Here is a 26,976-nt window from a genome sequence, read left to right as displayed (position 1 = left end):
ATTATTGCGTAGTGATTTTCCCTGGACTACTTAAAATAAACTTCTAGATCAAATATTATGATTAACTAACTGGTCTCTTTGTTGTAGGCTGTAAGAACAAGTATCATTTTCTGAGCTGCTACAGTAACTATATGTTGTCAAGTGTTTAAAATCTGTATTTTACTCAAATTAAATTATTTTGGCACACTTTTCTGTACTAAAGAAAAGAACAGAAAACCTGTAGACTCCCTCAGATTACACATGGGCAACCAGCCAACACACAGCAACTCATTTATCACTCGCTGGTGATCTTATTTCCTGCTGGATTTGAGAGACAGTAAAGTACATATTGACACTAATATTATATTAACAGTGGGTTTCCCCCAGACGTAGTTACTCATTGACAGTTGCCTCATATTCTTTATGTCTGTACTGTTGGAGAAGCTGGAGGTGGTGGTGGGTGGAGGTGTAAACAAGAGCAAGTTGACTCAAGGCAAGCTGGAAAGACCTTTTGGTCACTGGTGCAGCAGCTACATCATTCCTTTTCTGCTAACACTGGGCCATATTTATCACTTTACTTCTTGGAGTAAGAATGCTGATCCAAGATCAGTTCTTATAGACATCTGATGAGAAATTAATTTAGATCAGTTCTTTTACTCCAAAATGCTTGACAAATGAGGCCCAATGAGTGTAAACGATGTGGCAAATGTGTAAAACACAGTAAAACCATGCCAGTAACACTTTTGCGAGTTTTATAACAGACAGTGAGCCTTTTATAATCCGATTTTGCAGAGATTACAGCTTTGTGAAGCCAAGAAATTTGTTAACTAGTACTTAAGATCGTTAATTAAAAAGTTTTCCAAACCTTCACATAACTAAAGTGATATGTAAAGTAACGAGTCGCAAATTATCAGTTCTTCTAAAAAGTATTCTGCCTGCGGTTCAGCACCTTAAACACCAGAGATGTCAATTTTGAGGGAGAAAACTGCATGTTCAATAAACATTATTATTTCCATGGTTGATATTATATTATATTATATTATATTTTATAAAACAGTTAGTTCCGACCTCACAATCTGATTGGTTGAGAAGTGTTCTAGCCGTGCTGATATTTGTGACAACATCACGGCCTTCTCACACTAAAATTGTATCACTCCGCCGACGCGTTGCTGAGTAACGTCTTATACACACAGGACAACCGCAGCAGCGTTAGCTTAGCACAGGCTAGCGCTCAGTCGCGGCACGCTCGCCCGCAGCCCGCAGTGCTGGCTCGTCTTTTGTGGAAAAAAGGGAAAGAAAATCTCTCGGTTACTGCCGTCTGACAGCCAGAACGCTAACCAGCATGCTAAGCTAAGTTAATGCTGAGCTAAAGCAAGCTACGCTAACCTAACCACAGAGCAGGAGAGGAGAGTATTAGCGTTATTTTACGCTCCTAACGTTACCATGTTCACTTATTCCCAATTATGTTATTCGTGATAACACACTCCCTCTCGTGTTCTATTGCTTAAATATTATAGTGACATTACTTGTCTGTAGCTTGTATTCTAATTGGCCACTTTTGAATAAACCAATCAAACCCATGCATAAATCATTAAAATTCAGATTGGCGATGGAAGAGCTCCTGACATCAATGCTGCAATCAATGCAATCAAATAATTCCTGCAGACAACTGGTGATGGTCACGGTCTAAGCAAAGCTACTGTCTCCACGTCACAGTGCATTCTGTAACTGTGCATACACGCACCTATATCAATAATGTATTTGCTATTGTAGATTATTACTAAAGACATAAAACAATTGGATACAGAATTATGTATTAAACAAAAAAGGTTATCCATGAGTAATCCATGAGTTTGCATTAGAATTACAGTTTTAAACAGGTAATCAATAATCTGTATCAGATAACTTTTCCCAGATAACCCACCAAAACCTGATGATTAAACAGTTGTTACTCTGCTGTTGCATTGTGATTGAAATAGTAGACTTGCTAAGAGGGTATCCTGAAGGGTTCCTATGGTGTTATACTTGCGCTTACTCAGATTTTGTTGTGGCCTGTACAATAAATTAGTGCTGTCAGTGTAAATGTCACGAATGAACCTATCGTTATACCTCTCTAGCAATATTCCAGAAATCTACTTGGATACTAGGGTTAATTAATTAATTTTCAGACCACCATGCCAATCAGCGTAGAAATATTAGTAAAAGACTGTTGGTGGAGTATAAGATAGCAATGAGCATTGTGACATGTTTGAATTCTTTGCTTTACATTAAAATACCCATTGTCAACAGCTTTTATCACAAAGGATTTATCACAGAATTTTGTTGTGATTAAACCGATTATTTTTCATGGACTATCCCACTGAATAAAATAAAAAGTCAATTTTAAAAACATATCCATCCACTGTGTAACACCTTCAAACAGTACAACCTCTTGTTTCACCTCTCTGAAATGACATTTATATAGCCATAATTAAAAACTAAATTAGATCTGTGAGATAAAATGTCAGTTAGTATTAAAGCTAGCCACCTTTACACCTTCTGAAAGTTTAAGATGACTAGTTACACTGATTACTGCATTCTGATTATCTACAGTCTAAAAATATTCTGTGTCATGTCCAGCAGTAATAAAAATACATTTCAGCTTTCTGATTACAGGGAAGAAAGCAGAACTCTGCACAGACCTTTGGGTAGGTCATCAGGCTCAGAGGACAAACGTACGACCTCAATGTGAATGAACATTAATTGAATTTACAGCATATGGTCCACATTTCTCCAGAGACGTGGTCTAGTCATGTTTCAGAGAAGGGTAATGTTAGAAGTCTCACCCCAAAGATTCATAGAGAGAGAGCCTAAAATAACAGTGTTAAATACAAATACAGATAAAGCGCCCACCAAATGTATTTGAAAAATGAGACCAATTTATATTTCATTTTTGCTGTAGACTGAAAACATTTTAATTTGACTTAAAAAAAAAATAATAAGAGACAAAAGATCAACATTCCAGCTGTTTTTTTTCAGGTATTTAAACAGTTTAGAAGATAGCACCTTTTATATAAACCCACATATTTTTCTTGTGAGCAAAAGTATTGGAAGAGATTTTAAATATATGAGAGTAAATAAAACTTTGTTGCATCAATTTAGTTGTATCATGTCTGTGATTCACTGAATATAACTAAACTATTGTATTTTCTAAGTTCATTGTACATCAATTAAGCAATAATACACAAGAGGGAGTGCTATAATGTGTAATATTGGCACTGCTGGGCTGAGGTTGTAGGTACAAGGCTGTTGGCCGAGCGCTGTAAATCAGTATATCAGTGATTATACCATAGGTCCATTATCACTGTTTATTGAAAGATTTTGAGTTAAAGAGGAAGAGAAAATATGATCTGTTTGGTTATAAACACTCCGCAATTTAAAATAGTTCCATTGCTGCTCTGTTTGTAGCTGCGCTGTTTGGCTTGTAAGCGCTGCATCATTGCTAGGTTACCTGTATGTGGCAGAGTAATACATGGAGAGCTTCGGTTACATTGCTTTACTGGTTTATAATGTCACTTGAACGCCTCTCAGCCAATCATATCGAAGAGTCGGAATTAACTGTGGTATAATAAAGATTAAGGGTAAAGGTTAATCTTTGTCTCATCAGTCTATAGTCAGTCCACAGGCTTGTCTCTGTGCTTCTTGGCAAATTGTAGCCTGGCTTTCCTAATCGTGTTGCTAATAGTGGATTCCAAGTTCTGATGAAGCTGTTACTTAGTACACCAGTGATGACTTTCTTCTTCAGGATATTTCCAAACAATTCTACTGGCCATAGTCAATATTTGTTCAATGTGCTTACATCTAACTATAAATTTACAGTCTGCACAAGCAAAACCCAGTTCTGAAACTGAGCTTTCAGACATGTCCCAGTACTTTTGCTCTCGAAAAAAATGAGTGGTTTCAGACAAAAGGTTCTATCTTTTGAACTGTGTATCGGATCCAGATGTAAATACCTGAATATAAAAGCTGAAATGTTGATCTTTTGCCTCATATTCATCCGGATATGACAAAATTAGCAATAAACATCAGGGTTTGTCATGCAAACACAAGGGAGAACTGATGTTATGCAATTACAGAATACTTTTTACCTTCTTCTAAAATGGATGTGTGTAGAAAACAAGTGTTTCTTGTGTAATTTTTTTTGTGATGATTTGCACCAAAAATGAGAAGAAAAAGAAAAGAGTAAGACACACAGGCTTGTTGATGTTGTATAACTTCACCCTTCGCTTTCTCATCTCCCACAATTCAGGTGATCTCATAGGCATTTGCTAGTCACTACACTACCTTCCAGCCATAACACTTTTTTAGAGTGCAGATATTAAACCTGCTAGATATTTGATGTGTTGCGGGATTGGGATGCACCAGGGATCCCTTGGTGAGCTCTTGGATTGAGGCAGTTTAGTACAAACTTTTTCTGTGACCTGAAGCTTTTGTCAGTAAAACAGTCTCAAACATTAAAATCATGTAGTGTGAACCTGACTTTAGTGAGGCAGGGAGAATGTTGGATGATTACGACCCACCTCCACGACCCATCATAAAACTATTGGATGAAGCAACATCATTCCAGAAAACACAGATCCTACTTCACAGCTCAGTACTAGAGTCTTTACACCCTTTAGCCCATAGCTGGTATTTGGGATGGTGCCAACAGGTTCCACAGATTTCTAATTTATTTGACAGTACTTCTTTGCAGTGGCTAGACGAGCTTTGTGTGTGTTTTTGTGCATTTGCACATCTGTGTCGACAATGGGTGCAACTTACAGAAGTTACTACAGTAGCTGAATGCATTAATTAGAAGTAGGGATGGGAATCACAGGGCATCTCGTGACACAATATAATTATTATTATAATGATGATATCTCAATTCAATGTGATTCTGCGATACTTAATATATTGCAAAATAATATTGGTACCACTTACTGAGGGTTATAAAGGGTTTTTAAATGGTTTATAAATTAGATTATTAAGTATTATTGATTAGGTTGTAAATGCCCTAAAACCATTGATAAGTAGTCAATTCAAAAAGCAACAGTGATCCATTGTTTAGTTGGCTTAGTCAATTATTTCAACTGAGTCATTTAATTTATAGTAAATAGTTAAACATACTTACAAATATATTAATATGACAGGTTTAATGCAGATTGATGGAAAACACAAAGTAAGATCAGTATCTTTAGAAAGATCTGAGGTTTGACAGTAGAAATGAGTGTGGAATCTATGTTGTTATTTATTACCTGGTTATTAATGGGTTTTAAAGTATTTGTAGCCTAATTAATAGGCATTAATTAAAGCTCCTTTATAAATCATTCATAAACTCTTTATAAAGGTATCTTATTTTAAAGGGGTACCGACAATTCTCTATCTGTGTAATTAATACTCCTAAATAAGCTTATTTGTTATGTATTTATTGGTGTCAGTTTCACAAACGTATTAGATTGAAGACCATAATTTCTCAAGTCAACTTAGTTCAATGCTAGCCCACCCCTGGCATTAGGCTTGGGGCCAGTACACAAGAGGTAATGTTCTACTATAGATAAAGAATTTGACAATCAATATTCTTTACCGCATGTTTACCATTTTTGTTTAATTAGCCCCCATGTGGAGTAATGAAGTAGTAACTTTATTAAGTCAAATTTGAAATTGATTATTAGGGAGTTTAGAGCACTTAAAAAGGTGCATCTCAAAAAATGAGAATATAATTGCAAGGTTACTTTACTTCAGTAATTCAGTTCAAATGTGAAACTCATATATTGTGTAGATGTATTACACACAATTGATCTATTTTAAGTGTTTATTTCTTTTATTGTTGATAATTTTGGCTTACAGCCAATGAAAACCCAAAAGTCAGTATCTCGGAAAATGAGAATATTACATAAGCACTGCACTGACTTATATATGTTTAACACAGTGGACCAACACCAGCAGATGACATGCTTTTCCAATCCATACTAAAGCTCAAGCACTCTTCCTCCAGACCCTGCTCCCTTGATTTCCAAATGAAAAAAAAATAAAATTTACTGATGATCAGTGATGGTTTGGAGAGTCATGTCATCTGCTGGTGTTGATCCACTGTGTTATTTCAAGTCTAAAATCAGTGCAGTTTTGTTTTCCCAGAAAATCTTACAGCACTTCATGCTTCCTTCTGCTTCCTTCCTTTCCAGCAGGATTTGGCACACTGCCCACACTGCCAAGAGTACCAATAGGTCTTTTGTAATATTCAAATTTTCTGAAACACTGATTTTTGAGTTTTCAATAGCTGTAAGTCATAATTATTAAAAATAAGAGAAATAAACGCTTAAAATAGATCCCTCTGTGTGTAATGCATCTATATATATTTTTTTTCTTTACTGAAGTAAAGTAACTTTTCAACGATATTCTACTTTTTTAAGATCCACCTGTATGTTTTTATTTTTAAAAAATCTACATTTGCTGCCACATATCAATAATGTATTGCAAATGAAAATGACACAATATATCGCAATATAAATATTTTCTCCCACCCCTAATTACAAGGGTGACAACAAACATTTGGATATACTGTATAGTGTAGTATAGAGGTTTTATCCTCTCCGCCTCTTCCTCATTTCTCTTTCCCGTCATTGGGATTATTATTATGTCTGAAGTATCGTCACCGCATTCCATGTCTGTCATCATCATCACCTCAGGTGCTCAAGGGCGATGAAGCCTGTGGAACCTGAGGTGACCCACCAGCTCTGTTCCCTGAATGAGGCTGAGCCTCGTCCCGACTCACTAAACGGATCTTAAACAATGGCAAAGAGGCCAAACACAAAGCAATTATTATGCATGCCAACCAGGAGGGTCGTGCAGACTGAGGGAGCAAGCGCTGGGGCTCGAGTTCCCTCTGGGGTCTATCTGTGCACACGCCTGACTAGCTAGCTCCCCGTGAAGAGGAGCTGAATGTTAACTGGCTTCTACCTGCGCATTGTGGCATGATGTGACATACTTAAATAAAAACCTCACAGCAAGCAGCGTTTTAGTCAGATCCACAGCATGCCATAACAACAGTAAATTAATGTGTTCAAAAGGTTTGTTTATTGAATATACTTAATTTTACAAGCTTAATTATGTAATATTCAGAGATCACTGTATGGATGTTTTACATTTCAATCACTGTTAACTTCACCCTTGCAATCTGATTGGCTGATTGGCACGAGCACAAAGAATCCGATATTTGTGGAATTGTAACCTTTCTCCTTTTTTTAAAGACTCGTGCTTTCCTCTACTGACAACTTTTATGGAGATGCAGATTTCATTTTCCAGCAGGACTGTGGGCACACTGCCCACACTGCCAAAAGTACCACTCGGTCTTATATAATACTCTAATTTTCTGAGATATTGACTTTTGGGCTGTGTGCCATAATTTTTTATATTTACTCTTTTTTATAGTTTATCTTTGTCTAATATTAAAGTTCGTTTGATAATCGGAAAAATATCAGAATGACAAAAAAGCAAAAACAGAAGACATCTGTAGAGGGGCACTTTTTCACGTCGCTGTACTTCATCAGTCTAATGCAGCAGCAGTCCTGCTGCGTCTGGAGAGTCGGCAGAAGTGGTCAGAGAGCCAGCTAATATTAACCTCCTTGACTTGATTGACGGGGGAGATATACCGGCATCTAAAAATAGGCCCTTGACCACAGGCCTTCTCTCTCTGCTGTAAAGTGGGGCAGCCTATGATGCACCGCAGCCCGACTCTCATTAGACCTTAAAAAGGACCATAAATCAGCAATGATACATAATCATTTATACAACACTTACGCTATGCTAATACAGGAAACTAGTACACGGCCACAGTAACTGGAACTGCTACACACACACACACATTCAAAGAAAGAGCACAAACACACAGAGAAAGTGATAAAGCTGGTGTCTCAGAGCAGGCAGTGAAGTTAATGGTCTTGTTCACCCTTTAAATCCAAGCACATCTACACCCACTCTTATTCCTTCTACATATTTTATATCCTTTTTTTTGTTGTAGTGTCATTTCTTTACCACTAAAGAAGGCACAATACCACAGTTTCCCTTTCTAATAGTATTTTTTTTTTTTCAAAAGTTTTACCTCATAGCATGATCAGGATGTATTATTAGATTTTAAGAAAACATGCTGAGTTTAAGCAGGGCCAGCTCTTGTCAGCAGAGCTCCAACCAGTATTTTCTTATTAGAACTGTGCAGTATGTCACAGAAATCTGTGTGGGATTTAGCCTCCGAATCTACCCACCAACATTCCCCCAGTCCCATTTTCCACACCCTGGGTTGCCAGTCATAGACAGCAGCATGCAAACTGTGTGCTAGGTATGCAAGGCTATTTTTCTGCTAAACATGTAATCACTGAGTTTCAGTTAGGTTTCCTAACCAAGGCTGGAAAATTTACCATCACAATCAGCATAGTACACAGAAACATAGTAAGACTTGTCATCGTTTGTCACTATGTGTGTCAATCTGGCAACCTGTGTGAGCCTCGCATGTAAGGATCAGAAAACTCAAAAATCCAGTTTTTGGAAATTGGGCTCCTGTAGATATTTAACACACTCTCTCACATTTATTGCTGATTGTTCCTTTAAAGACTAGCTATTTTATTTAGGTTTCCCTTAGGTTTCCTCTGTCAAAAAATATTACTTTTACATAGATTTTATTACAGTTTTAAACTGTATTAATTTTATTAGAGCCCTTTCTTTAGAGTTGTTCTGTTAAACTTGTTAAGAAGACATAATAGTTTGTAAAAATTGCTGCCAAAAAGGTATGTTTCTTAATTTTCTAAATTGCCCATCAAAAGTCAGAAAATAACCATTACATTTTTCATATAGTGTGATACAAGAATGTAGACTGAGATGTCCTGTAGAGTGCGCTGTGGCGTTTGTTAACTACTGCGATTAGCGCCAAAGTTGCCAGGTTTGGAGTTTTCCCGCCAAATTGGGCATGTTTGAAAATCCAGTTGCGGGTGAAAATTCAGGGATGGCGGGTGCATTTTTTTGGGGGGCTACTTTTAAACCTCACAACAGGAAGTTACATCAGTTGGTTCTTCTGAAGATCATGGAAAGATCAAAATTAAGTTCCCTCATTTGATTTTCTGTGTATTTGATCTTATTGTAATGTATGACTGAGGAGGTCTTATTTGTTTATTTTAAAAATAACTAGAATTATGTTTCATGCTTTTGCCAATTCTATACTAAAAACTCCTCATTCCTGTTACTCAAAACATAAAAAGTAACAGGAATGAGTGTTAGTAACAGGGGTGAGTTCCAGTAACAGGAATGAGTGTCAGTAACAGGGGTGAGTTCCAGTAACAGAAATGAGTGACATTAACAGAAGTGATTTTTCTGTCATAAATGTCAGTTATGCAGTGAACATGCAGTCAACTACTTTACAACTTCTTTAAAATAAAGACTTTCCCTGTCCAGTACATATTTTGAATAGTTAAATAAATGTTCAGATTAGATTCAGAGTTGAAAAAAGATTTTAAAAAAAGTTTCATTTGGAAGAGCTACAACAAAAAACACAAAAAAATGTGCTGAGAGAAGATTTGTTTAATTTATGCTAAAAGTGTATGTATATTTCATATGCATGTGCATGTATATTTTATATATGGGTGCATTTATATTATTGATATGGATTTAGTACTGGTAATTAATATTGAAAAAACACGAGACAAAAACTGTTGTTGTTTAATAAAGAAAGACTTAAGAAGCTGCTACACAGGCAAACCCAGTTTCATTGTGTCTCATCCTTTTTACAGGTGTACACTCTCTGACCCCCGGCTCAGGGAGTGTAACAATGGTCAACCAGCTTAAGTTAGCCATGCTGTTTTTTTATTAACACAGAAAATCATTCTGTAAAGTCTATCCAGCCTAATATTAGCAGCAAACCAGCACTAGCCAGAGGTCACCAACGGAAAACGCCCTGAGAGCAGAGAAAAACCTGGAGAGAGACCAAAATCTCAGAAGAGAAACCCGTCCACCCCGGGGAGGATCTAACAAAAGAGGTCCAGCCAGAAACGGGGAAGACGAGGATAAGAGCAGACAGCTGCTGTAGGCAGCTGGAGATCCAGATGGGAGGAGAAGTAAAAATACAGATATTTAGAGACATTGTGGGAGATGACTGGCACTGCAGACAATTAAGAAAGGATTTCAGTGCGGGGATTTGCTTGTCAGAGCATCCAGTTATGAGAGTGTTCTGCACAAGAGAAACCAAATATTGATTTCCATCTTGAGTGGGGAAGACAGGAAGAATAATGCACTTATTCAAATGTTTGGAATCAGTGTTCCCAATAATATCAAAACTTAGATATGCCTCCAAAATGATAGATAGATCTATAAGTAGTTTGAAAAAAAACAACAACCTGAGAATGAAAGTATAAAAATGTATATGCAGATTGCCTTGTATTTTAAAAGCATGTGATCAAAATCTTGAGTAAACAGTAAATTTGTCTGCAGTCTAGGTTGGTTTTACGAATAACATGTTCATTTTTTAATTATGTGGAGCAAATTTATGGTGATAAGATCAGCTGCAGCCTGAAGTCAATTCATGGCTCTTGAGATTCGGGAAAGGATAAAAGCGAAACTTAACATGAAGCAGAGTTCTTTACAGCATGTCTGTCACTTACACAGTGCAAACCATTCAAACAGATGTCAGATATGGGTCACATAAAAAAAACACATTAACAGCCTAAAATAAATATTGGATTTGGTCAGAAAATTCGGATTCGGGACACTTTCACCTGCTGTGTGAACGCTGCCTAATAGTTTTTATCAGGATTTCATAGCAAGATGCTCACCAACCAGGCTGTTCCAGGCTTCGAGCTAAATCAATCCCAAGTACATGGCAACCCAATTTCCACACATTAGTGTTAGCTTGTGCTAAATGAGAAAATGTGAACAAGCTAGTTCATGTTTTTTTTTTTAGAGCAGGTATTATTTGGGTGGTGGGCCATTTCTTTTTTTTTACACTATTAAAACACTATTTTCCTTATGTATACAGCAAACAGCATTTTAGCACAATATCCACTTGTCCCCCCTCTTTGGAGGACTAATAATTTACTAAAAACTGTATTATTTATTATTTATATATAGGCACGCATAGTGTGAAGGTTCAATTAGCAGGGTAAGAGCACAGTTTTGCTCAAAATATTGCAATGCACACAACATTATAGGTGACATACCAGAGTTCAAAAGAGGACAAATTGTTGGTGCACGTCTTGCTGGCGCATCTGTGACTAAGACAGCAAGTTTTTGTGATGTATCAAGAGCCACGGTATCCAGGGTAATGTCAGCATATCACCAAGAAGGACCAACCACATCCAACAGGATTAACTGTGGATGCAAGAGCAAGCTGTATATATACACACACACACATACACACAAGCTACTTCATGTTTAACGGACAATAGGTACAGATCCCTCCTTCATAAAAAGTCTGATGGCTAATCCTGCTGTGAACGGTCAAAGGTTCTTAACCAAAATGATAATAAGGGAGCCACCCAAATAGCTCATGGAAGCATATGATTTCTGACACGAAACTCGGATTGATTTTTTTTTTGCGCTTAAAGTGTTTCTAGGGGCACTCAAGACCCAATGAGAAATATAAAAGCATGCAAAAAAGTCTGAGTTCTGCATATGTCCTCTTTAAAACTAAAGCTTCTCTAGACAATAATGAATCTCTTCAATCTTCAGCCTTCAGTCATTCTTTCTCCTTTTCTCCATCCTCACGAAGTGAAAGCTTTCAGCCATCCTGCTTATTATGAGAAGGTGCTAACAACCTCTAGCAAGCCACAAGGCCTTAAAGTTTCTGTCTATACAGCTCTCGAGCTCAACTCTCTACAGCGCCTATAACAAAAGCGCTCATTCATCGCTGGAAAAAAAGGTTTTTGTTTTATGATATCAATCAATCTCCTGCCAGCCTGCAGCAATCCCTGTGTTATTACACCAGCGTTTACTATCAGATGCTGCCAAGTAAAAGGATGTAAGGACATTTTTATATTAAAATCACTCGATTTAACTGATTTCAGCCAGAACATCTCAGAGCTGATGTGGGTAAATGTTTTTTTTTTCCAAAAGCCAAGGGCACGGCTTCTAGCAGCTCTGACCTCAGATGAGCTCTGAGGGGAAATGCATTCACACTCAGCTCGAGCAACTGACGTCAAACACCTTCACAACTGCTAATGCTCTGACCTCTGGGTACAAAATGAATATCTCAGAGTTTTCTCATTAGCCCTTAGTTATTAGCAGATGAGGCGATTATCTTCATGGTTGTGATGGATTTGCAACCAAGTACTAAAACAACACATTTCTAGAAGATTATCCTCATTTGTTCAACCACTTGTGGTGCCAGAAATGGAAAATGTTATAAATAACCTTCATTCCTAAATTATCAACTAAATATTACTGAAAAAAGTTTAAGTTAACAACAGAGAGTGAGGTTTCAAATGAGGTGAGTACTTAACAAACCCAGCCGGCACAGGATGTCACTTAGACATCAGAAAGACATAGGACGTTTAATTTTAGTTGGAAATAAATATTGGCTTGACATTAGGATTCAATGTTGGGCAGACATTGAATTAGAATAGGCTATCTGTCAAGGGTCATTCAAAAATTATCGTCAGGTTGACGCCAAACCCAATGTCAGGTTGACTAAAATGGGAAGACAATGATTTAGGGTTGGTTACCAGTTAGGTATCACTCCAAAATTAACGTCAAGTTGACGTCAAGTTCCAACATTATATACATTACTTTTTAGTTGGAAATAAAAATCAAGTTGATGTCAAAACCCAAAGGTCCATCGTTGGGCAGACATTAAATAAGGGTTTGTTATAGGTCAGGTATCGTTTAAAACCCAACATCGTATTGGCTGGGCAATCAAATCAACATCAGGTTGACGTCAAGCTCCAATATTATATAGACACTACACTAAAAGTGACACATTTCTAGAAGATTACATTCATTTGTCCAATCACTACTGGTGCTCTGAAATTTAAAACAATAGTTATAAACTATTATTAACTATAACTAAAATATTACTGAAAAAGATGACAGTTACATTGCGTTTTACAATGAGCTGCATAAATCAGAAACCGGTATAAAATCTTGTCGTGTTTGTTTGTTGCCATGATAATTACAAAACTAGTGTGTCTGTCTAGACTAACATTTACTGATGACCCTAGAATGATTTTAAATTGTTTATTCTTTCCACAATGCAATGCATAAACTCTTTTCTGTTGTGTTCGCCAGTCTGTTGTGCCCTACAAATATCAGAGATCTCGTTCTTTCGTCTCTGTAGTGTTGGTATCAGTTCCAGAAGCTACATATCGTTAGATCTGGCAGATAGAGAAGGCAGACAGCGTTCTGTATACAGTAATAAGCGATATTAACCTACAAATGCTTTTACAAGGCAGCCCGATAGTGATGTAAATGGCGAGGCGCGTTGTGAGAAGATGGCTTCTGATTGAAGATGCCCTTTAAACAGATGTGCTTGGCTTAATGGAGATGGCGCTTTGAGGAACGCAGGAGTGAGACAAGCCTGTCACTTTGATCTGAATAAAATTTGACACACACTGATGTTGGCCGTCAGTGTGATCACCAGAGCTCAGACAGAGCCTTAATTATACCCTACCGCACACTATACCCTAGCACACACACACACACACACACACAGAAAGGGGACATATTATGCAAAACTCTCGACTGCCCCTACCAACACTCCAAGCGTCCATACTTTTTTAAGAGTCAGTGGACAGAGTTTGGAGTCAGGAATCATATGCTTCTATGAGCTGTTTGGATGTCTCCCTTATTGTGACGTCACCATAAGGAAACCTCCATAGAACCACCCTGGCACTAGCCCTTAACCATCAACCCCCACCAGAGCCTCACTTGCTAAATCAGTTGAAGAAATGCCATTTCAGTCATTTTGGTTGACAACCTCATACAGTACTCATACAGTAAGACAAATGGAGCAAGCAGACTTCATCTGAAGGAGGGATCTGTACCTACTGTCCAAGACAAGTTAGCAGATGAGGGTATGTAATTACTGTCAAATAATACGTTTTGTGCTTCTATCGCAGTTAAACATGAACTAGCTTGTTCAAGTTTTGCCATTAAGCACAAGCTAAAACTAACATGAGGTAAGCACTTAGCGTATGCATGTTTGCGTGTGGCATTCATTGTGTAAATTTTCAAGCTCAGTACAGCTTTAATTTAATGTAGTACTTTTAAAATGATGCATGGTGTGTTGGAGCATGCTGAGGAGTCATGTGCCAGTTTGCAAGCCTCTATTTTAAATAATTTAATATGAATTTTTGGGCATATTGCATTATGGTATATTGCAAATGGGTAGGTTAAAACCTATCTGGCTTAATGTTGACTAGTTCTTTCTCTCGGTCTTCTTCTCTCGGTTTTCCTTATTTCTCACACTCTTTTGCAGAACACATATCTTTCATTTCAAATTAAAAGCCCTCTACAATTGCAATTTCTGAATAAATACATTTTCAAAAACAGACGAAAGCATGTTTAAAGAACAGCACTTGTCCAATTTAGCAAATTAGAAACACTGCTTTAAGGGTTAATGATGTAAGCATGTTGGATGATCACAACCACACCTCATCCTCAACTCATCCAAAAAGTCCCATCATTCCAGAGAACACACTTTTACACATACCACCCTGCAAAAGCTCATTCCACACAACACCCACCACTCCACAAAACCCACCACTAGAGGATTGTTAATGATGCAGCCTTTCATGTGCATATCTAATATGTTGTTCTAACTAAAACAAATGAAGGGGTTTTTTTTCTGTATTCTCTGTCTTTGAACTCAGTTTAGAACTGATGCACTATGATAGAGAGAGGTTGAGTGTAAATCACACCCACATAAGAGAGTTCTACTTAGCATCAAAACATCAATACGTGTGAACATCCCGCGAATCCCAGGAGAAGTGGGATGTCTGTAGTTCCACTGCTCCACAGATCAATACTGGGGGGCTTTATACCCGCTTTATCTAGCCCATGCCTGATGCCAAAGCATTAGGCATGAAGACAAAACATTCATGATGATCTGCTTAAGCAAATCCTATTCTATTAGCAACACTTCTCTACAGGGACTAGATTAGCATCTAGTACACAGCTCCATCCTCTCCGTTCGCTTGTGTGCGGTTTTGTACAGCAGTAAGAGAATGAAGGCTGTGAGAAGGTTATTACACAGACCCATTCACTGAGTCAGAGCTGCCTGACCTCTCCTCTCAGGTTCTGTTCCATGCATGCCTTTGTGCTCGGTGCTACTCTGAATGTACCAGTTCTTTTACCTAATTACTGCTTGTCCTACATCCAACAATGGACTGTAATTATATCATTATTTGTTATTATGTTCAATGGGATACATACAGTAACAAGCGGAGGTACATTCAGCATACAAACAGCTGGGCATACCCCAGGTGTTTCAGGCACAATATACAGTAATTCACATATTCTGTATTTATACAAAGAAAAAAGCCATTAAAAAATAGCCAGTGCATGCTTTTAAACATGGTGGTGTCAGCCTCAACCCCAGGTGCAGGACAAGTAAGTCTCTTAACATTAAACTTTTGTAGCTGATGGGGCAACATCGCTGTGTTTAATCCACACTCTGGGAGAAAGCAGTTTTTGAGCAGCTTAAAGCTCTCGATCATGCAGAAATATAAAACATAGTCACCTGGGGACTTAACTCGTCAGCACGATTTACTGTAATTCTTTCTCTGTAAAAAAAAAAATGCGCCTAAGAGCAAATCAGCTACTACAGGCCTAGAGGCCTAGAGTCCAGTGGACAAACACATATTGCTGCTGTTAGCAGCCGCATTTCCATCAAGTTTTAGTGCATTTACATCCGATAATTTGAAAATATATAAAAACACATGATTTATTTCCATTAAACATTTCTGGCCAAAGAGCATTTTCGCATAAATGTTTTGAGTCAATAACTGTAGAAAACATGGACAGTGCAATATTCCTCAAAGGTGAATCCACTATAGGTCTAGAGCCTTTGCTGACTGGCTGCAATATGTTTATAGGTGTAGCTCCACCCATTCTCATACATTTCTCCTCTAAACTGTCTTTCAACCTCTAGTGTCTAATTCAAACAGTTTGTTTTCCTGTTTTTAAATAATCCCCCTCCCCATGATTTTCTCCGTTATTCTGCTCTGTCATTGTCACACCTTAGCCCATGTCTGTCTTGTGTTTTTTATTTTTTTTTTCTTGTCCTGCTTTTCAGCCTGTTTGGTTTTCTAAACACACATTTCTGTGTCCCCTTATGTCTCGTTTGTAACCCCGCCCGCTCGTTTCCTCCTACAGGTGTCTCCAATACTTTTCATATATATAGAGCCCCTTGTTTGAGTGTTCTTGGTTGAATCTTTTGTATTTTCTTGTGTTCTTAGTAGACTCTGTAGTTTTAGTATCTGTTGTGTGCTCTCTTTTGGTTTGAGTTTTTTTCATGTCTGTAAGTTTGTTTTTTACATGCTTGTTAACCATAGTAGTTTAGTCTTTAGTGTTTTTTGTTTTGCAAAATTTATGTTTTAGTTTAGTTCTTTTAGTCCAGGTTTCTTTGTTTAGTTCTCTTAGCCAAGATGGCCCAGTTTATCTTTTAGCCTTGCTTTATTTTGTGTCATCATTTCCCTTGTTTGTTTTCTGTTTTGCTTTAGTTTACTTGTTTAGTTTAAATAAATTATACCTGCACCTACGCCCAGTCTCTCATCATTGTTTGTGACAATCATAAGGAGGCGGGGTTAAACTTTGAAAAAAGTGATTGATTGACATGTAGCCCCTGTTCATTAGGTCTTAATTTTGGGTTGATTGGGTAAATGTATATTGGTAATTAATGATGCAATGATCAATGATGCTTGTTTTAGAAGTAGCACTTTGGCATCCTGTTGCCACATGCATTATTTCTAATGGCAAGGCTTTTTTAATTTGCATTTTTCAGCAGGACATTGCTTGCCTACTTACCGCTAAGATTTTGCATGAAGGATTTTTTTAAACCAGATTGCAATACTTCATTGGCCTGCCTGGTTGCCAGAATTATCGTCAATTGAGCATTCATAGTATATCACAGTACATCAATTTAGATCAAAATGATGGCATATCATTTAGTGAAAGGAAAGTATCTAGTGTAGGAGCTAAAGATTCCTCATTAGCATCCATTGCTTTACTTGTTTGCTATATATTTAGCTAAAGTGAAAGGAAAAGGCCAGTTACGATCTCCAGACAGACCATTTAAGGAAGTCTGTGGTATCATAGGGGGACAAATTGGCAATCTGATCCTAATGATAGAACATTTAGGCACATTAAAGCTGGTTTTAGTACAAACTGCAGTACAAAGTTTTTGCCTGAATAAACATAAACACATACACTCCACTCCCACACTTCCAAACACACTAACACACACACACACACACACACACACTATTCTCCCTCTTTCCCGTCAGATCATTGCTCCAGACACACAGAAGCTCATTTTCCCCACAGTGGTTCATGTGGTCATTTATAAAAACGTCACTCAGTTGCTGACTCTGGTCCCTGGTGAACTACTTCAGCACTCTCAGTCATTCCTGAGCTCTCCCTCTAACATCTCTCTCCCTCTGTGGCTGGAATGTCTTCGTTTAGAGATGCACAGCAGAAACCCAGTGTTAAAAGAAAAATACCATTTTGTCACCAGGATTTTTTAACTATTTTTGACACAATACTAAAGAAGAAAGAGTTTTTCTGGTCCTTTATTAAGGAACAATTTCACATGATAACTCAATCTCTATCTACTGCACCTGTTCGATTGACTCATTACTTCTTTATTTTTAAGAAACACATTAGTGGTCTAATAAGCTTAAGGTGTATTCACATGATCTTTTTTCCAGACACAGGGGCGGCTGCACCGTGGATTTGGTATGTTTGGTCTAGTGTGAAAGCTGTTTTTGAAGCTGTGAGTTGTCCAGAGTACAGATGCACCCTGCGCAAGATGCATTGCAATGCTCATTGCTATCTTACACCCTGTCAATCAATGGGGTGTGCCATATCGTACGCAATAATATCACCAACATTTTTGAATATTGTGATATTCAAACGTGCTTACACCCTGAAATATCGTGCCATATCACCAAACCCTAATTATGGCCACATTAGGGTCCTACTTTTTTGCTGTTTTTAGCAAAAGGAAATTCACACTGTTCTTATTTCCCATTATAGATCTATTAGAGACAGATTATATCTGTCCAGTATCATTTATTTTACTTTAATTCTGGATATATGGAGATATTTGGTGCATTATTATTAGTATCATGACATATTAGATCATTGACATCAGTAACAAATCTTGATAAAATTGTTGTATTATTTAATATCTCAATTAGGGGTGTGCCATATCATATCCTATGCAATAATACAATTTAATTTTAATGTTGTTACAGTAGTGTTTATTTTTTATTCAATGTTTTGTCATATCACCAAGAGTATTGTTATCGCAAAAATAACATGAAATATTGTGATGTTATTGTAGGGCCATATCGCCCACACATACTGTCAAAAGTCTATTTTAACACCTTGCACCCATGCCATTTAAAAAGCTACATTGTTTGTAAATATATCTATGCCAATGGGAGTGGTGATCTGGAAACAAAGTGTGTTCAGGTACATTTCTGGCTTATTGTTATCTTGGCAATCGTAAACACAGGTGTGCCATTGTCCGATTAGTACCCTGACAACAGTCAATTATCAGACGTTCATCAGACGTATCTTGGCAATGCAGGTGTGCCGCGCATGTTTAGTGCTCGTACACCCCCATTTATTACAGACACACAAGGACAATACTAAACACTGCTGTTCCCAAAAATTACCTGCTCGTGCAACTTTACAGCATGAACATGCATCCTCTGCTGAGAACGCAGAAGCATTGCGCTGTTAAAATACCAATTCGCTAAAGTCAGAGCACACCTGTATCTTAAAGTGAATGGCAAGTGATACGCTGATTGTTTTTTTATTTCATTTTACACCAAATCACACCAATGATTAATTATAAGACTTCGTGCCGTGCAAAACTTATTTTTTGCATCCTCACGAAACCAAACACACACTGACACAGTTGACTGCACACCTATAGATCCGGGTGTGGAGGCTATCTGCTCCAGATGCAGCGTTTGGGGTCATGTGATTGGTCATGTGATTTTGTAAAATGAAGTTTGCTTGCACTTATTGTGCTACTTCCCTTTCCATCAGTATAATAATATCAAATTATAAAAAACCCTCACTGTGATAGAACTGGAATGAGGTAACTGAAATGATTTCGGCTTTGTGGAGTGAATGCAGGTACTGACAGCATGGTGAGAAATGCCAAACATCCTAAAAATCCTTTTTCCTCACCGCTGGAGTGTTTGTATACAATTAAAATAACAAAGAGCACCAAACGACTGAAGCTTTTGTATAGCTACGTGCAGAAAAGTGATGTACAGTTCTGTGCAATCAATCCACGGCCTGGAAAAACAAACCTCCAATAATGAGCTCCTCATCCAAACAAGCCCAGGATCAGTCCTGGGTATGAAATCATTTATTCAGAACAAGCGTGAAAGCGCTCTTAGAGTGTTTACGCAAACATTTACAGTTCTTTTCACAGTTCTTTTACAGTTTCTCTCAGACTCATGTTTAATCATCACCGTTACTTTTCACTTCAGAAGCATCTGCCATTATTTTAATAGTACAAACAAAACGTAATGGGGCACAAACAAGAACATCTCCACAGTGAAGGAAACTATCAGCATTAGTCAGAATCTCAGTGAACTTGAAAGATGAAAGAAACAGCAAAGTGTTATTGAGTGAGCGCTGGAGGAAGGCAGAGAGAGCCGAAAGCTTTGAGCACTAATCCCACAAGCCCTACACACAGACCAAATCCTCACAGAGCAGCTCAGGCTTCCCCTCAGAGTCCACAGGATCATCTCAACATTGATTTCTAAATGACGTCAAATTCACAGCAGCTTTTTTTCTTCCCTATTTGCCGGTCGGGACGTGCCAGTGAGGTTTGGGTCAAGGTTTAAGGCTTGAAAACTTTTCGTTCTTGTAAAATTTTACAATTAAAGTTTGATCTTTACTGTGTACTGTTTAATTTTCAATCAAATAAAATTTGATGCAGATTCAGGCATGTTTAAGTGATGAATTAGGTAGACCTGTCGTGATCACAATTTTTTGCAGAAATTTAACAAAAGAAAAAAACTCGAAATAAAAACAGAAACATTATGGGCAATTTTAAGCTAAAATACGGCTCTGGAAAAATAAGAGACCACTTTGATTTTGACCAAACTAAAAACCTCTGGAATATAATCAAGAGGAAGATGGATGATCACAAGCCATCAAACCAAAATGACCTGCTTGAATTTTTGCACCAGCAGTGGCATAAAGTTATCCAAAAGCAGTGTGTAAGACTGGTGGAGGAGAACATGCCAAGATGCAAAAAAATTGCGATTAAAAACCAGGATTATTCCACCAAATATTGATTTCTGATCTCTTAAAACTTTATGAATATGAACTTTATGAACTTATAACTTATTCCAAGATGTCTTGTCCCCATGCCAGGATTCATGGGGCTGGAATTGTGAAGGAGTGGGTCAGGGGGCATGAGATCATAATTTTCACACATGGATTGGCCACCACAGAGTCCAGACCTTAACCTCATTGAGAATCTTTGGAATGTGCTGGAGAAGACTTTGCACAGTGATCCAAATCTACCATCATTACTTTATGCTGTAATCAAAGCTAAAACCACTCTAACCAAATAATAGACTATGTGACCTTTTTTGGCCAGGCAGTGTATATAGATATAGTATGTATATGGGTGAACTGGGCCCTGTAACTGTTTAAAGGTCTTGGGTAATAATCAGTAGATAAATTATGTGATAAGGAGAGTGTTATTTTTGCAGCATTTGTGGAGATAAGGCTCTGTAGCTCTAATACCCAGAGGCACCAGACGATCTTAATTTGGCTCTGCCTTTATGGCCCGAACTGAAGGCCTTACTTTATTAGTCCCAGTTCTCCACTGATAAATATAGAGCTTCTAGGGGGATAGCAGGATAAATTATTTTTAATACGCTTGATTTTTAGAAGAAACAAGGAGTGAGCAACTGTCTGAAAAGTTTTGTAAATAGTATGTATTGAAAAAAACGCATTGTTTTCATCATAATAAGCATGTTTAGCACTGCAATATATGCTCTGTTGTTGCTATGAGTAGATTTGATAGTTGATAGTTTGATAGTAGTAGGGGTTAGCAGCAGGCTACAGGCCGATAATACACTGAACGAATAACTCTGAACGGGGACTAGTGGTTAGCGGCTAATGCTAATGCTACTCTAGCCCCAGTGCTAAAGAACTAAACTAAATTCAGGAACAACTGCACTTTGGCAGAGTGGCTTTACTGCTTCTTACAACCTGACTGGTAAAATTCATAAATAAGGCGCACTGTAGATTTGTGGGAAAATTAAAGGATTTTAAGTGCACCTTATAGTGTGAAATATGGTACTCACCTCTGAGTTAGCGGCTAATGCTAATGCTTATAACTCTTTACTTCAGCGGAGTGGCTTTACTGCTCCTTAATACCTGATATACCAGATTATTATAAGGCGCACCATCCATTTTTTGGAAAAATTAAAGGATTTTAAGTGCGGTACCCAAATATGTATTCAACTGAGATGAAAATTTAAACAGAATTTAAATATCTGTAGAATTTGACTATGTTTTGATTAGAAGAAGTGCCTATTTTTTTTTTTTTTAGAAACAGTAGGTTGTGTCTGATCACTGCTTTGGGAATAAAATTGGATTTGAATTGAAGTTATACTCTCAGAACGTTGAAGGGATGCCCGTTTTGGGTAAAAAAAAATTGGTTAAACTCTCCAGAAACCTTGCTAACACTATAGCACACAGTTCAGAAAAAAAAGATTGACACGGCACATTCGGAAGGTGCTAAAATCATTAAGAAACTTTGGTAATACTACATTCCCCCACCTGAACAGGTAAATGAATGCTGTCCAAATATGGCTTAAGACTTCTTACTGTATTTTTCGCACTATAAGGCGCACCGGATTATAAGGTGCACCATCAATAAAGGTCTATTTTCATACATAAGGTGCACCAGATAAGGTGCATTTTATACGACACTAGTAAGAAACAGGGGTGTTGCCATCTTTGCTGCTGGGTGGTGAGATCTGTAAAGCAAAGATAAGTTAAGCAAACAAAATTAATTCTTGTGCTGGATGTTAATCTACACAGATTTCTCTGTTTATTTGGGTGATTAAAGCGCTTCCATTTATTTACAGTAAGCTTAGATTTCCAGATTTCCACTAAGGCGGGGTCCAGCAGCATTAGCATTAGCAGCTAACTGCTAGCACTAGCCACATTTAGCGGCTAATGTCGCTCGACAGTGCTGCACTGAGGAACCCTGAGTGTTCTGGCAAGCCAGGGCGATATTAGCTAGTGGGTTGTCCCACGTAGCTTGTGGTATACACGCAGAATACAGGTTGATGATACCTCTGAATGTCGAAAGAGCTAGCGCTTAGCGCGGTTAGTGGCTAATGCTAATACTGCTCCAGCCTCTGTGCTGAAGAACTAAAGTGAAACTCCTGTAGAATGCTGTACTTAAGCAGAGTGGCTTTACTGCTCATTACAACCTGACTGGTAGAATTCATATATAAGGCACACCAGATTATAAGGCACACTGACAATTTAGGGAAAATTCAAGGATTTTAAGTAAAAATATGGTACATTTTTCTGAATCAGTCATTCATCATATAAGCATTAATTATCGTCAGGTTTCTAAGTGACAATGACATAAACTGTTCACAATGAGTCCCACATAGAGGAGTTTAAATGACAGATTCCATATCCAGACCAGTGGATTAATACAAATGACTCATCTCAGAGAGCCACCCGGGCCACCAACAAGGGGCGGGGAAGCGCAGCATTTACAACTAAACTACACTTAAATCCGGCTCGACTCTGTGGGGACTCGCCGTGACTCAGCGCATGATAAATTCTGGATCAAAACACAATAATTATGGAGTATAGCCACGTAGGCAGCACACGCTGTCACACAGGGGTTCAACAAGAAGGAAATGTTTTGCAACCTTCCCTGGCTCCCGATACCCGCGTTCTCACGGCTGTTGATTTGTTTCGCCATGCGTGTACACGACCACTCAGGGAGAGATGCTATCTTCAAGTTATTTCACTATCTGCTGCTTTCGCAGGCAGCTAGAAAGGGATAGCAAAAAAACTGGAGGGCGATAATTTGCCGTTTTTATACTCTCTGGCTTTACGGGGGGGGGGGGGGGGGAATGGTGACAGAATATGGGAAAGGCACACGTCTCTGTGGGCTCTGCCTCACAGGATGAAGCCTCTAGAGATGCTGGAACAGAAAATGATCAGAAACAGCTATTTTGAACAATTTCACACCTCTTTTCCTCTCTCCCAGCACTCTTAGCACTTGTTAAAGGTAGCGTTTTGGTGAAAAAACAAATTTGCATTTTTTCCCAGGTCAGGAAATGTTGGCTATCAGAACTTTGCTTCTTCAGTGCAGTGCATGCATAGAACAATGTATCAATAATTGCATCAAAATGAACACAGAGCTAACTGCAACATGTACAAATCCCCATGCATGTGAAGCGTGGATTAAGGGAAGGTTTAACAACAAAAACAGCAGTTTTACTGCTGCTGTTGTCTTTCACACCTTTTCTGTAGCTTGCATTTCAATGCAAGAAAAACAGGAACCACAAACGTTTGTCCATCAAGTCAAGTCAAGTAGTTTTATTGTCAATACTGCATATGTACAGGACATACAGAGAATTGAAATTACGTTACTCTCCTTCCCACATTTTTACAGCAAGGACAGATAATAGATATAATAAAAGAGAGAATGGGAGACACTATGGGTACAATACAGCAGGGACGCAAATAGACATACATAAGACAGAAAACAAAGTGCAGTAGTGGTGGGGGGTGAAATAAGATATATAATATAAAAAAAATGGGAGACACTATGTACAATACAAAAAGGACACAATAGACATCCGTAAGATGGACGACAATAGTGCAATATTAATGGTGACTGAGATGAAATGACAGTATAAATAGAACCTGTATAACAGTAGTGCAAATAAAGTATATAGCTTAAGGCTGGTAAGGAAAATGAGTGCGTAAAGTTCTTAAAGTTCACAGTTCTTGGGGAATTAATGTGTGTATCACACAATGTGCCTGACACCACACATGTCTATAAACCTGGCGTATTTAATTGTGTTGCTAGTTCTGATAGAAAATATGTCACCAGACTAGAGCTGCACTATATTGGAAAAAAATTACCTTGCAGAACAGACTTTTCCTGGATATACTCTACCAGTCAAAAGTTTGAGAACACCTTAAATTTAGTATTTTTTCATTATTTACCAAAAAAAAAAGTCTAAAGCCATTCAAACTATTAAGAAAAACATGTGAAATTATTTTGTAGACAAAAACATTTATTCGTAAACAAACCAGAATATGATTTTTTTTATATCTTACATTTTTCAAAGTAGGCACCTCTCGTTTAGATAGAGACAGTTTGCACATCTTGTCTGGATTTATTTTCTCAGTCAGATTTATGAGGTAGAGTCAGTTAACAGCTGTGCTGAACTTATCAAGAGTTAATTACTTGAATTTCTTGCCTCTTAATGTGTTTGAGAGCATCAGTTGTAAAGTTGTGAAGAGATAAAGCTGGTATACAGTGAATAGCTTTGTTTGAGTAATGTTCTAATCTATATTAGAAAAGGCAAGAACATCTCAACTAAGTAAAGAACCAACAAAACTGTTTGATTTTAAACCCTTTAAAAATGCTATGATTAAAACAGGCTCTCATCAGGATTGCCCCATGAAAGGGAAACCAAGAGTTACTTCTGTTGCACAGAATAAGTTAATCAGAGTTACCAGCATCAGAAACCTGAGATGGTTAAAAATCAAGAGTATTTGGGTTTGTTTAACACTTTTAAGTGTCGGAGGAGGCGTGTGCTCGTCCGCATCCTCCTAGGGTTGCAGGTGCCACTGGTGATGGGGACGCACAAAGGGGTGGGACAATTGGAGAGCCAAATTGGGAGAAAATAGGGGAAAATCAGAATAAAAATTATATTAAAAAAAAAAAAACTACATGATTCTTTATGTGCTCCTTTTTAGTGTGGATCACTTCAGTATTTGTTTTACTTTTTTTTTTCATCAGAATTAAAATTATTAAAAAAATGCATGATTCTTTATGTGCTCCTTTTTAGTGTGGATCACTTCAGTATTTTTTTTACTTTTTTAAATTATTTTTTTAATCAGAATTAAAATTATAAAAACAAACTAAATGATTCTTTATGTGCTCATTTTTGGTGTGGATCACTTCAGTATTTTTTTTACGTTTTTTATTTAATTTGTTTTTTATCAGAATTAAAATTATAAAAAAAAACTACACGATTCTTTATGTGCTCCTTTTTAGTGTGGATTTTTTTTTTTTCCAATGTAGGAAAATAAAGAAAATGACCATGAACTGATGGGGCCCATCTCTAACAGTATGACTACACATATATGCCTTACACAGTCTTTTTATTAGTATTAGTATTAGTATTTAATATTTTAAAGTATTTAATTAATCTATTTGTTCTTATTTTAATTAAATAAACCTTGCAAAATTTTTGCTACTGTATGAACCTCACTGAACATTTTTAGCTTTATCTGACCATCCATTTGGACAGTGGACAAGCGTCCATGCTAATTTAGCTCTGCACTGTTCCACTCACACTTCACACTGCTAGCAAATTAGCGCAGAGGCATGGGCAGAAATAGTCCACACGCACTGCATTCTAAAGAGACAGCCTCGTCTTCCTAGAATATGAGGAGCGGGACATGAGCCATCCTCCTGCTACACTGCCACCCACAGAGACGACGGCCATCGTCCGCAAGCTATGTGTGTGTGAGTGGGCGTGTGTGTGTGTGTGTGTGTAGGGTCACAGCAGAGCACACACGGCCAGCCAGACTAATGCTTGCCTTTGATATCTGGTCCCCGGGGGAGACAGAACACGCGCACACACACACATATACACACACACACACTTATCTTAAAAGAGGGATCTTCAAAGCAGAGCGCAGCACACAGCCATTTCACATCTCTCGCTATATGTGAGAAGACAACACCTGCAGAGCAAGCAAGCTGAACCTTAAATGGCACGGGGGACTCCGGGAGCACGGCGGGGTGCTCGGCTAAAAGAGGCGACTGAGTCTGAATGTGAATACAGCACTTCTATAGCTAGTTTAGCCATGGCTTTCTCTGAGATTAAAGAGATTTAATATGATAGCTGGTATGCTTATTAAATTACGGAGGTATAATTGAACTGTGGCTTTCACCGTTACACAATTGAAGGCCATTACTTGAGAAGCAAGGATCGATTAGCGGTGCTGTCTTAATGAATCGGCAGTAATTACTTGACCTGGCAGCTTGCAAGACAATAATGCAGATGTTCCAGTGTATTTAGGGTTGATTTCCTGGATTTAGATTAAGCCATAAAAAACACGAATATACACAAGTGTCCCGTGACTTTTGCCACATCCACATCTTTGTATTAATAATGGCACCTCAATGAGCACAGAGCGGAATATAGCATGTTTAAACACAAAGACACTTAGGGCCCTATCACACTATTGTACACCTTGTCAACAGTCTATTTTGTGGCCACGCCTTGTGCCTGTGCCTTTAAAATAGCATTGGAGTTAAGGAATATATCTACACTGATGGGCGTGGTGGTCTGGAAGTGAGGTGTGTTCAGGTGTGTTTAGGTCAATACTGTATCTGGCATGTTTCTATCTTGGCGAAGGAAAACACACATGCGCCACTGACCGATTTAAAACCCTGACAACTATCAACAGTCACCCGTCCATACCTACTATCGTAGCAACACAGGTGCACCG

General features: G+C 37.9%; 1 protein-coding gene across 1 annotated transcript in view; it reads right to left on the bottom strand.

Annotated features, from left to right (window-relative positions):
* Window positions 1-6,674: 6,674 nt before the first annotated feature.
* asic2 (acid-sensing (proton-gated) ion channel 2) overlaps window positions 6,675-26,976 on the bottom strand; it is a 32,816-nt gene continuing 12,514 nt past the window's right edge. The window contains exon 3 of the mRNA XM_049467866.1: window positions 6,675-6,778. Coding sequence (XP_049323823.1) covers window positions 6,675-6,778 — 104 coding nt within the window. The remainder of the gene's footprint in view (window positions 6,779-26,976) is intronic.

The sequence above is a fragment of the Astyanax mexicanus genome, chromosome 19, assembly GCF_023375975.1.
Source record: "Astyanax mexicanus isolate ESR-SI-001 chromosome 19, AstMex3_surface, whole genome shotgun sequence".
NCBI classification, from domain to species: domain Eukaryota; kingdom Metazoa; phylum Chordata; class Actinopteri; order Characiformes; family Acestrorhamphidae; genus Astyanax; species Astyanax mexicanus.
Note: the sequence above shows the minus strand (reverse complement) of the source record. Positions and strands in the feature narration are given on the sequence as shown.